The 12,436-nt window shown below is 38.1% G+C and overlaps 1 protein-coding gene across 1 annotated transcript in view; it reads right to left on the reverse strand.

The window, feature by feature from the left end:
• CFAP54 (cilia and flagella associated protein 54) overlaps positions 1-12,436 on the reverse strand; it is a 307,349-nt gene that overhangs the window by 17,951 nt on the left and 276,962 nt on the right. The window contains exon 67 of the mRNA XM_086712592.1: positions 4,247-4,321. Coding sequence (XP_086568718.1) covers positions 4,247-4,321 — 75 coding nt within the window. The remainder of the gene's footprint in view (positions 1-4,246; positions 4,322-12,436) is intronic.

A 12,436-nucleotide genomic window follows, 5' to 3' on the forward strand; every position in this document is an offset into this window, starting at 1 on the left:
TCCTCAATTCCCTGTAGCATATGCTCCCTATTCGAATGAAACATTTTCTGGGTGTAGTTTAGCAAAACATGCAGTTCCTGGATTTAAGCAGAACTGTATTTGACTCCTGCCTCCTCCACTTACAAGGTACAGGATCCTGAACATGCTGCTTAATTTCTTCATTTCTAATGTGGGGATAATAATAGTAACCAACTTCACAGAGTTCTTGTAATATTCAATGACATACTGTATGTAAAACACCGGGCAGTGACTGCACAGGCCATGTGCTCGATAAAACTTGTTGCTAGTAGTAGCATTTGCATTTTAATGATGATTATCCTTATTATTCGCCAGGCACTATGCTAGGTCTAGCTAGAAATCCTGAACTAAAAGAACTCCTACCAAATTATGCAGCCAAGAAAAACTAATTTGCAATCTTCTCATACAATGTGTCTTATCTCTCTTGGCTTAGGATCACCTTTTCCACCTTCAAACCAGGATCTGCTCCTAGGAATTTCCTTCCATACTGATTCTGTATGACTCCGGTCAGTTCTGTACACACACACACACACACACACACACACACACACACACAAACATGCACACACACATGGTAAATTTAACTGTATCATGTGAACCAACAGGAAAATATTTGATTTAGCCAAACCCAGGAACTTTAACCTATGCTGCTTTTGCAGCAACAGAAGTAACTACACCATGCTCTGAGGGCAGTTGGAACTCAATAATTACTGATGAGCAGACAGTTGTATATAATGATTTAGTCCTCCCCTTGGTCAGTCACAGCAAGGACAGAAAGCATATTTTTAGCATTACGTTTGAGTCTTACCTGACAACTTGGAAACTGCAATAATTTGAACCTATGTAGGCAAGGGAAGGATCGCTTTGTTGTTGATACACCAGAAATGAAACCTAACGGTCATTTATATCCTGTGATTACTCGCTAAGAAGGTTGGCATGGAGCACTCGTTTTTTTTCTCCATGTTCTTGCTATTCTGTGTTTTTGTCACAGGCTGCGCGTGGCAATATTTGTTTTAATCGGGAAGACGCAGTACAGGCGAAGGCAACTGTAATACGTATGTTCAGTAAGGAACCGAATTGCACAGCAGGCTCTCATCTCAGTGACAAAAATGGCTTCACTAAGGCATGTAATTTTCTTTGTCTAACAATTTGGTTTTAGGAACAAGCTCTGACACTCCCATGCCCCACCTCCCCCAAGCACTACTAGGTAAGGCTGGCTTTCAGTGAAGGTATTAGCATGGGGTTCAATTGGGGGCCCCTTCTCCTGGACTGGTAGACCCTTTCACTGTGGGGACCTCAAGTCAGGATCCTGCAGGCTGACCTAATGCCTCCAGGGTTCAATAGTGGTTTACATCCCAGACAAAGAAAATGGTTCCTGGTTCTTTCCTTCTCTCTCTCTCTCTCTCTCTCTCTCTCTCTTTTTAAAAGATTTTTCTTAATCTCTACATCCAATGTGGGGCTCAAACTTACAACCCCGAGATCAAGAGGCACAGGCTGCACTGACTGAGCCAGCCAGTAATCCTTAACATGATTACTCTCCCTTTCTATCAATATTTCAAAACAAATTTGCATCATAAACATCTGTTTGAAATTAGTTGACTCAGGGATGAAGAATTCATACATGGAAAGCACGACCATGGTAGGGATGAAAATGATGATGACACCTAAAGAGCTAATAATTACTAAGCATTTATTTATGTGAGGCTCTATTTCTGATACTTAACATATATGATTTCCTTTAGTTCTCACGGTTGTGAAGGGTTGGCATTATTACCCCCGCTTCAGGTATGAGAACACTGAGGCTTAGAGAGGCTAAATAACTTGTCTAGGGTCACACAACTAATAACACTCAAGGCTAGGATTCCAACCCAGGTCGGTCAGACGCTAAGGCCCGTTAATGCAATAAATCATGTATCTTAAATAACAGCTCCTTTTTCTGTGACCTGTTTTCAACCAGTTTGCACAAAATTAGGTTAAACTTGATTTTTATTATAATGTCTCCCATGGTAAATCTATGTATTTCTGTAATACAAAATTAGGTTCCCATTAAAAAAATGGGAAAAGGACATGAATGGCCAAATGAAAAAAAATTAAGGCAAATGTTAAATTTCAGATACTTAAAACTTAGGGGAATTTAATTTAAGAAACAGTAACCAAGCAATACACTGTACTAAGCACTGTAAGTATTCAAAAATTAAGACAGTACTGCTCCTGCTCCAAGAAGCTGATGATCTAGTGGGAGGAACACAGTGTAGGTCTTACCTCAAATGGCATCTCCTAAGAGAGGTCTTCCCAGACCACCTTACCTAACCTGTCACCCATTCCCGGTTACTTTCTATCACAGGGGTTAGCAAACTTTTTTTTCTGGAAAGGGCAGAAAATAAATAATTTAGGCTTTGTGTGCCATATGGTTTCTGTCAAAACCACCCAACTCTGCTGCTATAGCTCATAGCAGCTATAGATCATAAACAAACAAATTACCATGCTGTATGCCAATAAAACTTTATTTACAAAACAGGCAGTGGGCCAGATATAGCTCACAGGCTGTAGTTTGCTGACCCTACTCTAACATATCACTCTTTCTTTCTTTCATAACACTTAAAAAATCTGAAATTACCCTGCTTCTTGATCTATTACTATTATTTTCTCTTTCCCTCCACAAATATGTCAGCTCCAAGAGAGTGAGGTCCTTGCTGCTTGTTCACAGCTGGCTCTCCAGGACCTAGAACGGGGTTCCTGACACATAGACAGTTCACTCTAAATATTGTTGATTGACTAAATGAGTGAGTACTATTTTACAAAAGGAGAAACACTGACTGCCAACAAACATATAAACTATATTTGACCATATTATTAATAAATATAAAATAATTGAAAATGTCTTTTTTTTTACTTATCATACCTAGAATGGCTAAAAAAAGAGAAGTAGGAAGACAAGAAAGAGGGAGAAGGGGAAGAGAGAGGGCTAGAAAGAGGAAGAGGGCATGTGTAGATGAATGTGTGGTAAACTGGCCCCCTCAATTACTGCTGATGAGAGAGAGTATATATCCAGAAGAATCAAAAGCAGGGCCTCAAACAGATACTTGCACATCCATGTTTATAACAGCGTTGTTTACAGCAGCCAAAAGATAGAAACAACTCAAATGACCATCCACAAAAGAATGGATAAACAAATGTGGTACATCCACAGAATGGAATATTATTCAGCCTTAAAAAGGGATGAAATACCGATACATGCTACAACAAGGATGAACTTTGAAAACACTGCTAAAAGGAATAAGCCAGCCACAAAGGTGCAATATTGTATGATTCCATGTAGATAAGGTATCTAGAATAGGCAAGTAGTAGACTAGAAGTAGTAGACTAGTAGTAGTAGACTAGTAGTCTAGTAGTAGACTAGAAGTAGAAAGTAGAACAGAGATTATCAGGAGCTCAGGGGAGAGAGAATGAGGAGTTATTATTTAATGGGTACAACATGTCTGCAATGATGAAAATTTCTGGAGATGGATTGGCTGCAGAGCATTATGAATGTACTTAATGCCACTGAAGGGTATACTTAGAAATGGCTAAAAGTGTAAATTTTATATTATATATATATCCTACTATAATGAAAAAGTATGTATACTTTTTTACTCCAAAATCTTGCTCCTAAAGAAGTAATTCTGAGGAGATAATACAGAAGGGTGAAATATGCATATACAAGAATCCACCAACCTCAAGATCCATGAATAAAAATCTAGTTGTATAAATAGAGCCTGACAACAAATACACAAAAGAAACTTTTATGCAGGCATTAAACATGACAAAGTAGACTTTTCACATAAAAATATCTCCATAGCATTATTGTTAAATGAGAAAAAAAAAAAACAAGCTACAAATACATGTACAGTATAATCCCATTGATGTAAAAATTCTAAAGTTTCTCTCTACATGGAAAACACTTGAGATATCTTTGAGAATGCCCATAGTTGGTTAGTCTCTGAATAGTACATTTGAAATTATTTTAAAATTATCTTCTTCATAATTCTCTGTACTTGATTTTTTAACAAAGAGTATTTTTAGCCAAAATAACATGCTATTATAAACTCATGTTTATCACTTTTTCACATTAATTAAGGAGGGTTAGGCCCTTGATACTTTTCATAATAGCTGTTTTCTATATTTCTGTCTCTATAGCAACAATAATACTTGCGAGAGAATCAGATACATTTTTACAAAAGATACGTACCTCAGACAATGGTGTTGTATCTCTATCAGTCAAAAATAGATTTATTATTTCAGAGCAACATTCAATAATCATGTTCTAGAAATAAGAAGACAATATAGTGAGGTTGAACTTACTGATAAACTACTGTATTTTAGTTATAAACTATTTATTCCATTTGTCTTTTTTTTTTTTTTTTTGCATCATCGCCTAACCCTAATTCCCCAGGAGAAAACTTACAGAGACTCAGAGATCACAATTCCTTAAATAATTAAGGTTATTTAAAAAGATACAGGATGATCACAACAGATAAGATTTAATTATGAACAATACATGACTTCATTGTTAAAATTCATATGTTACAGAAGAATAACAAGTGAGGTAATTCACACCGAATTAAGTTTTGGAAAATCACTTTTCTTCTGAGAAGAGAACCCTGAGATGAAGAGATTCAGACCCCAGAGAGGGATTTTAATCAAAGAAGAATAGCCGAGAATTGAGAAAAAAAAAATGGAAAAAGTAAATGAAAAGGAAGCGAGAGTTAATATCATACGTTGTCCATTTTTGATGACACTGCCACAGCCCCTACTGTATGGACACAGCCATGTTTATGTGTGGACATCTGATCTACCCATAAGCAGTGGTGAATCAATCAGATTCTCTAGCATTTCATGTAAGGAAGGGTAAGAGAAGAGAGTTACAGTCAGTACTGACTATATGAGCTGAAGGTCCTGATACGAACTCAGAAAAGGCAGCCATTGGACTAGATGTATGATGTGTAAGAGAAGGAAAAAGAAAAAAGAAAAGATGAGTAAGAGAAGGGAACAGGATGAGTGAGAACTTACACCCCACCCTACGAGTAATCGCAGGCTTGGCTCCCGACTCACCAGTTCCATTTTCTGTGAGGCCCATTGTGTTTGGTTTCCAGTCCTTATGTATGAGCTTACTTATACGCTGCCACATACTGCCTCCCCCCACACCTACTTTACTTGAGCTAGTGTAAGTAGCCTTTCTTTACAAGGCCGTGGGAGATAAACTATGCCTACTTTGTGATGTGGTCAGCATCCAGCAACAATTCACTTTTATGGGAGCTTTAATAGATAAATGTATCAGCATTCAGAAATATGGAAATGATAAAGTTCCATTAATTTTTATTTTTTAAATAATTTTTTAATGTTTAATTATTTTCCAGAGAGAGAGACAGAGCACTGGCAGGGGAGGGGCAGAGAGAGACAGAGACACGGAATCTGAAGCAGCCTCCAGGCTCCAAGCTGTCAGCACAGAGCCCATTGCAGGGCTCAAACCCACGGACCATGAGATCATGACCTGAGTCGAAGTCAGACACATGACTGACTGAGCCATCCAGGCGCCCCACATTAATTTTTAAATTATGACTGACCAGTGATGATTAAAACCTTAAAATAAAGAAGCAATTCACAGCCCTAAGTCATATTACACTTAAGTTTTAATAAATGCATGAACATAGAAAAGATCAAATTCCAGAGTTCCAAAGCTATAGTTAATTGAATACAACTTAACAAATATATTCGAGATGCTGTGGAGCACAAAGATGAAGAAACAGACCCTATCCTCACGAAGTGTACAGTGGCTGAGAAGAATAGATTCGTACACATCTAAATAAAATACCAAGTAGAATGTGGTCAGAGCATGGATAGGAATAGGTTACAGGAACCTACGGGTGGGGGAGAGAGGAATTATAAGGAACAGAGAAGACTTCCTGGAGGGAAGGTCATGAGAACTGAGCCTTAAATGAGTAATAGGATTTCACAGAGAATGGGGACAAGGACATTCCAGGAGAAGGAAGGCATGTAAGCAACAGAACAGTGGATATTCAAGGAACATAAACATATGATATGGTCTTTACTACGGGTGTGTATAGGAAGCATGGCAGTATGAGTGAGGAGAAATAAGGCTGGAGAGGTGCACTTATAATAGGACATGTAAAAGTTACGAATTTGAATTTTACTGCATAGGAAATCGAGAGACACCGGACTAAGGAAACAATGATCCAATTGCTTTAAAAAGATAATTCTGGCTATATTTTAAAGGTGAACTAGACTGAGAAGAGACAAGAGAAAGAGAAATTAGCCAGGAGGTTACTCAAACTGTTTGGATAGGAAGTGATCACGGCTAGAAGTGGGCCAGCTTCAATGGGACCAAAAAAGATGGAGGGCAAGTAGGATACTAGCACTGATCGGGGAATACTGCTTTCCTGTGAGGAACCTCCCAGGTTCTTTGTCCACTTTAAGACCGAGGGGATACTCTTTTGTCTCCACACTTACACTTCTCATATTTATCTAATTTCTATATTTTTAATTGAGTTTTCAGGACTGGTTAAAATACATTTCCTTCCTATAGGAAAGGTTTCAATAACAGCCATGATGGGTTACTGTCATGATTTCATCAAGAGCTATCAAGCAAAATGAGACTGTGTACGTCATTAATCATTTCACATAACAGATGAAGACAGCAATATTACCTGATAAATGCCTTCCACTACCTGTCTCAACATTTATCAAACAGAAATTTCACCTCAACAACATCCTATTTCTTTGGCATTATTTACAGTAAATCACATAAACACATAGAAAATTGGCTGATTGGATATCAGGTTGTGGGAGGCCTCACATGACCTTTCTACCACAGAAGTGAAGCCTCGAGCTCATCAGCCCAGGCAGAAAGCTGCCAGAGGTGTGTGGGTGTGTGGTTGGCAGGGGGCTGGAAGGGCACAGAGTGACCCTTGTTCAATCTTTGCCATTTCTCCCTTAAAAAGGAGCATCTATTGATTCTATGGAGAATGGTTTACTGAGTTACTTCAAAAATAACCATGCCAACTCTGACTTAGTTGAAATCCTCATCTTCTTTCACCTACTGTATGGAAAAAAACTTCCTAAATTGTTTTCCATCCTCCAAACTCTTGGTTCCCTCATCCCTCCTTCACATGCCACCAGTTTATGTCAGCCAATCACAGAGTGGATCATGAGATGCCCTTCCAGGTGCTGCCCCTCCCCCAACCCCCACACCCAGCCCTGCCTTTTCATGACCCTCCCCTACAGAACAAAGTTCACTCGCCATTTATTCATTCAGCACCTACCTACCATATGCAGCCTAAGTGTCATGAACTGGTAATGAACAAGACAGAAAGAGAGCCCTTAAGGAGCCAATGGATGGTCTAGTGGGAAGAAAAGGAGAGACAGACTCTTACAGCACCATGTGGTGAGTCAGAGAGGAGGAGTCACTTAATTCCACCCACCTCTTCAGCCGCATCTCCCACTACATTCACCCTGTTCTCCCATCACAACAGACATCTCATCGTCCCTTGAATGTAACATTCACTTCCATGACTTCACACCCCTTCTCTTGCTGTATCCTCAGTCTGCTATGAGTGCCCTCCACAGGTCTTCAACTAGAAGCTCCCCAAGCAAGTACTGGAGAGGCACTATGTGTCAGGCACTGGGCTAAATATCAGAGATAAGATGATGAACAAAACCTCCAGCAAAGGAAGTCACAGTAAAGAGAGATGAAGAGACACATAAACAGATAACCTTCAAAACAATGCAGTAAGAGTACAGGGTGTTTTGGGGTATTTTGTTGGAAGGTTGCATGCAGATGTCGGAAAGATACTAAAGAACATGACAATTGGGGAAAAGAAGGTTTAAAAGAAGTTTTGCCTTGTGTTATGAAAGAATTGCCTCTTGAATGTTCTTATGAGAGACCCCATAAAGATTTAGATTATTTTCAATGGTTTTGAACAGCAGATTGATGTTTCTTAGAATGACACATTTTGCTAAAAGAGGACCACCCAATGGCTACGTTCATTATGAATGACATCTGGGTACCTACGTCCATACTCATACAATGATTAATCTCCTCCATGACAAAGACCTAATTGTACTGATTTCTGCATGTCCTTATCTCCTCCCCAAGCCTGGAAAAATTTTGCATATAATATTTCCTCAAAAAGAATTTGTGAATTGAGGCTAATGTTCAATTTCATTTTGTTCTTTGTTTTCATAGTAATTTGATATTTGGGATATGTTGACTGTATACTAATTTTAATTGCCTTGTACAATCCAGGCATCCCATAAATGTTTGCTGAACTAACCTTAGGTGAATTGGTAAGCATATTTTAGGCTCTTCATATCAGTATGCTATCACTCCAAATAAGATGTTTTTCTCTTAAAATCAGGATCGTGTGCATTTTTCATATGCCTTAAAGTCCCTGGTAAGCTCTGAAGACACCCCTAAAGCTATGAATGACAGGTTAAAATAACTCAGTCATTCTAAGCCAGCTTTGTTCATTTTAGAAGAATATATACAGTTTTCAAGCCAGAAGTGATTAGAACACCTGTTCTGTAGCCCTCTCGATACATCTTAAATTAATATCTGTGTTCTGAATTTCTTAGCTTATTCCAGACCACAGGCTTTGGCAGGGGGGGGTGGGGGGAGGAGGTGGTAAAAAAGGGAAAGGAACAAGAAAGAGAGTAAGATTCATTATCCCCCATATCAACCAAAGGTACATTTTCTGGTACCTTCTATTTAATAACCCACCAAAAATCTATACTTTGATAGAAATAAATATAATAGATTATAGAGGTTATAAAATCCTTTCCAATTCCAGACCAGAATCGATCTCTTCAAGTGTCCTAGTTAACTTCTAATTAGTGCCAAGTGAAGGTTGTCATGACAACAAACTGGCAGATTTAGTCAATGGGATTTGTTAGAACACAGAATATAGCTGCCTTTTTTTAAGTGCCAGTTAGCATACTGGGAAAAAAAAAAAAAGAAAACTTTATATGTTCCTTCTTTTTCTCAACTTTTCAAGTGTTCTGAACTAATCTGTTTGCCAGTTCATCTAAACAGATATTAGTTTGTCTTCCATTTGATGACATTCTCTTATATAGAGAACCAACAGAACTGAAACATATTTAAAAATGCCCTCCTTAAAGCTGAAGAAACATTTTCTAAGTTAAGGAACAAGACAAACTCAAAGATACACAGAACATCATTACTGAAAGTAGTCTGTTTTACTCAAGGACTGATCCACTGACATATACCATTCTAGTCAGGACAAGAAAGCAAGCCACAAACTCTGGTTAAAGAGACTCTGGATTTCCTCCCTCTGCTTACATTCAAACGCTCTCTCTTATCCCCATTTATTTGGTATTTTCTTATATTCATAGTCAACCTCTTTACTGAGATGCCAGGCTCATTGTAATAAATTTGATTCCCACATCAGACCCCACGGAAATTCTGGTGACTCACCTTCCAACCAAGGGGTGTGGCTCTCCATCTCAGAGCACTATTTTAGTGAGATGATCAGTTTTAGAGATGAGAGGAACATTAGTCCCAGATAAGGGTAAGTGACTGACCCTAGGTAGTAAAACTGAGTAGCAGAGCACAACCTAGACTTCGTGCTCTTATGGATGCTCACCCTCCTGCCTCAGACAATAGAAGTTGCAAAGATGAATGGGTTTAGGAGAAAATAATCTTTTTTCATATATGAATTATATGGAAGTGGACTCAGGGACAATTTCAGCAAAGAATATTCTAGACTATGGCTCAAAGACAGCAATCTGATATGTTTGGACTATGACCAAAAAACTAAGTGACCAAATCAAGTGATCTACAAAAGAAGTGCAAAAATGACACGAGAGTGGAGTTCTTCCTGAAAACAGACATAATATGAAAAAAAATACATATGTTAGAAGAGATGTTCCACATCACTCATCATCAGGGAAATACAAATCGAAACCACAATGAGATACTACCTCACACCTGTCAGAATAGCTAACATTAACACAGGAAACAACAGGTGTTGGCTTGGATATAGAGAAAAGGGAACCCTTTTGCCCCATTGGTGGGAATTCAAACTGGTGCAGCCACTATGGAAAACAGTATGGAGGTTCCTCAAAAAGCTAAAAATAGAACTACTCCACAACCCAACAATTGCACTACTAGGTATTTATCCAAAGGATACAAAAATACTGATTTGAAAAGGCACATTTACCCCGAAGTTTATAGCATCATTATCAACAATAGCCAAATTATGAAGAGCCCAAATGGTCATCAACTAATTAATGGATAAAGAAGAGGTGATATATATTAGTGGAATATTACTCAGCCATCAAAAAGAATGAAATCTTGCCATTTGCAAAGCCATGGATGGAGCTAGAGTGTATTATGTGAAGCGAAATAAGTTGGTCAGAGAAAGACAAATACCATATGATTTCATTCGCATGTGGAATTTAAGAAACAAAACATGAACATAGGGGCAGGGGGAAAAAAGAGAGGGGGGCAAACCATGAGAGACTCTGAACTATAGAGAACAAACTGTGGGTTGCTGGAGGGGAGGTGGGGGGGCAGGCTAAATAGGTGATGGGTGTTAAAGAGGGCACTTGTTATGAGCACTGGATGTTATATGTAAGTGATGAATCAAAGTGATAAAAATTCTACACTATATGTTAACCAACTAGAATTTAAATGAAAACTTGAAACAAAGAAAATATGTATGTTATATTATTACTTTATAATATATGTAATCTCATGGGTTTGAGATATCTGATCTATTAGATTTATTATAAGCGCTCAGTATATAGGTAATATCAAGAAACATCTGGTAATTAATATCGTAACCTACAAAGACACTGAAAAGACTTTGGGATGTGCAACCCAAAATCTAAGACATCAGTTCTATGATAAATCCGGGCACAGAGCAGAGGAAAGGCAAGTGTGGAAAAGTGGCATTTTGCAAAGGCTAACTGTTCTTGATGAATCCTCTTACAGCTGGGCTTGTTGCTTTCGCAATAATGAAAAATGGATTCACTCACTCTACTGGTAAATTCAGACTGAAAATGCCAACAGGTACACTCTGAGAATCAGGAGAGTCCTCAAATTTTACACGTTCACATGAGTGCATAGATGAGGAAATAAAGAGCTAAACCTACACCTGAAACTAACATAACATGTATGTCAACTAGACTTCAATAAAAAAGGGGAAAAAAGGTTAGAATGGCAAAAAAAAAAAAAAAAAAAGAAAGAAAGAAAAAATAGAAATAGGACAAAAAGAGGTATACCAATACTTTTCTTTAAGAATTAAAAATGTTTTGGGGTGCCTGCATGGCTCAGTTGGTTAAGAGTCTGACTTTGGCTCAGGTCATGATCTCACGGTTTGTGAGTTTGAGCCCGGTGATGGGCTCTATGCTGACAGCTCAGAGCCTGAAACCTGCTTCAGATTCTCTCTCTCTCTCTCTCTCTCTCTCTCTCTCTCTCTGCCCCTTCCACTCCCCTGCTTTCATTGTGTCTCTCTCTCTCTCAAAAAAAAAAAAAAAAAAACATTAAAAATTTAAAAAAAGAATTAAAAATGTTTTGTTATTGTGATTGAATATTAAACTAGCAAAAAGTGATTTAAGGAATGAGATACAGCAGATCAAAAATGAAGAAAAGATCCTACAAACTTACAGAGAGGAGAAACAGAGCTGGGCCCCAACTGGCTGGGAATTCAACCAGGAAAGCAGCAAAAGGAGGCCCCAGATTTAGAGGTATGCTGTAGGCATTGGGGGCAAACAGTCCTCAACTAGAGCAGAAAGATGGGCGCTTTCAAGAAGAAAAAAAGGAACTGAGATATTATTTGATAAGCATGAACAACTGGGTGAAAATCTATGGATGAACATATGAAAATTGTGATGTAATGATCAGAAGAAAGTTAAAGAAAAAAATACAAGAAAAATCAAAGCTTATACAAGAAAAGAAAATAACCATAGTACACTCTTTGACTTGGCTGTGAACATTGTTTCCAGGGGCATGATAATGTAAATACTGAATAGTGACTTAACCAAAATCTGTGATATGACAATACTTGGGAAAAGGAGAAAGGAGAAGTTGGGGAGAAGTATAAGTGAATTAAACCCTTATATACCACAACAAAATCAATAGATATTATCTCAAGTTGATACATAAAAGAAAAAAGAATAATTATTTGTAGCTAATAGCTCTATTCATCAATAATTCTGGTTTTCCTTCTTCCAAGCCTGTAGGATGTGACTTCTTTGGTCAATGAAATATTAGTGGAAGTGATATGACAGAAACCTTAAGAGCCAATGTGCAATTTGCCCCATTTCTTCCCTCCTGCTCCTGTGACTGGTGATATTTCACGTGATGGATGTGCTACCAGCCTAGATGCAGGCCTGAGGG

Source organism: Puma concolor, chromosome B4 (assembly GCF_028749965.1).
Source record: "Puma concolor isolate L17-30 chromosome B4, mPumCon1.1.hap2, whole genome shotgun sequence".
Taxonomy (NCBI): Eukaryota; Metazoa; Chordata; class Mammalia; order Carnivora; family Felidae; genus Puma; species Puma concolor.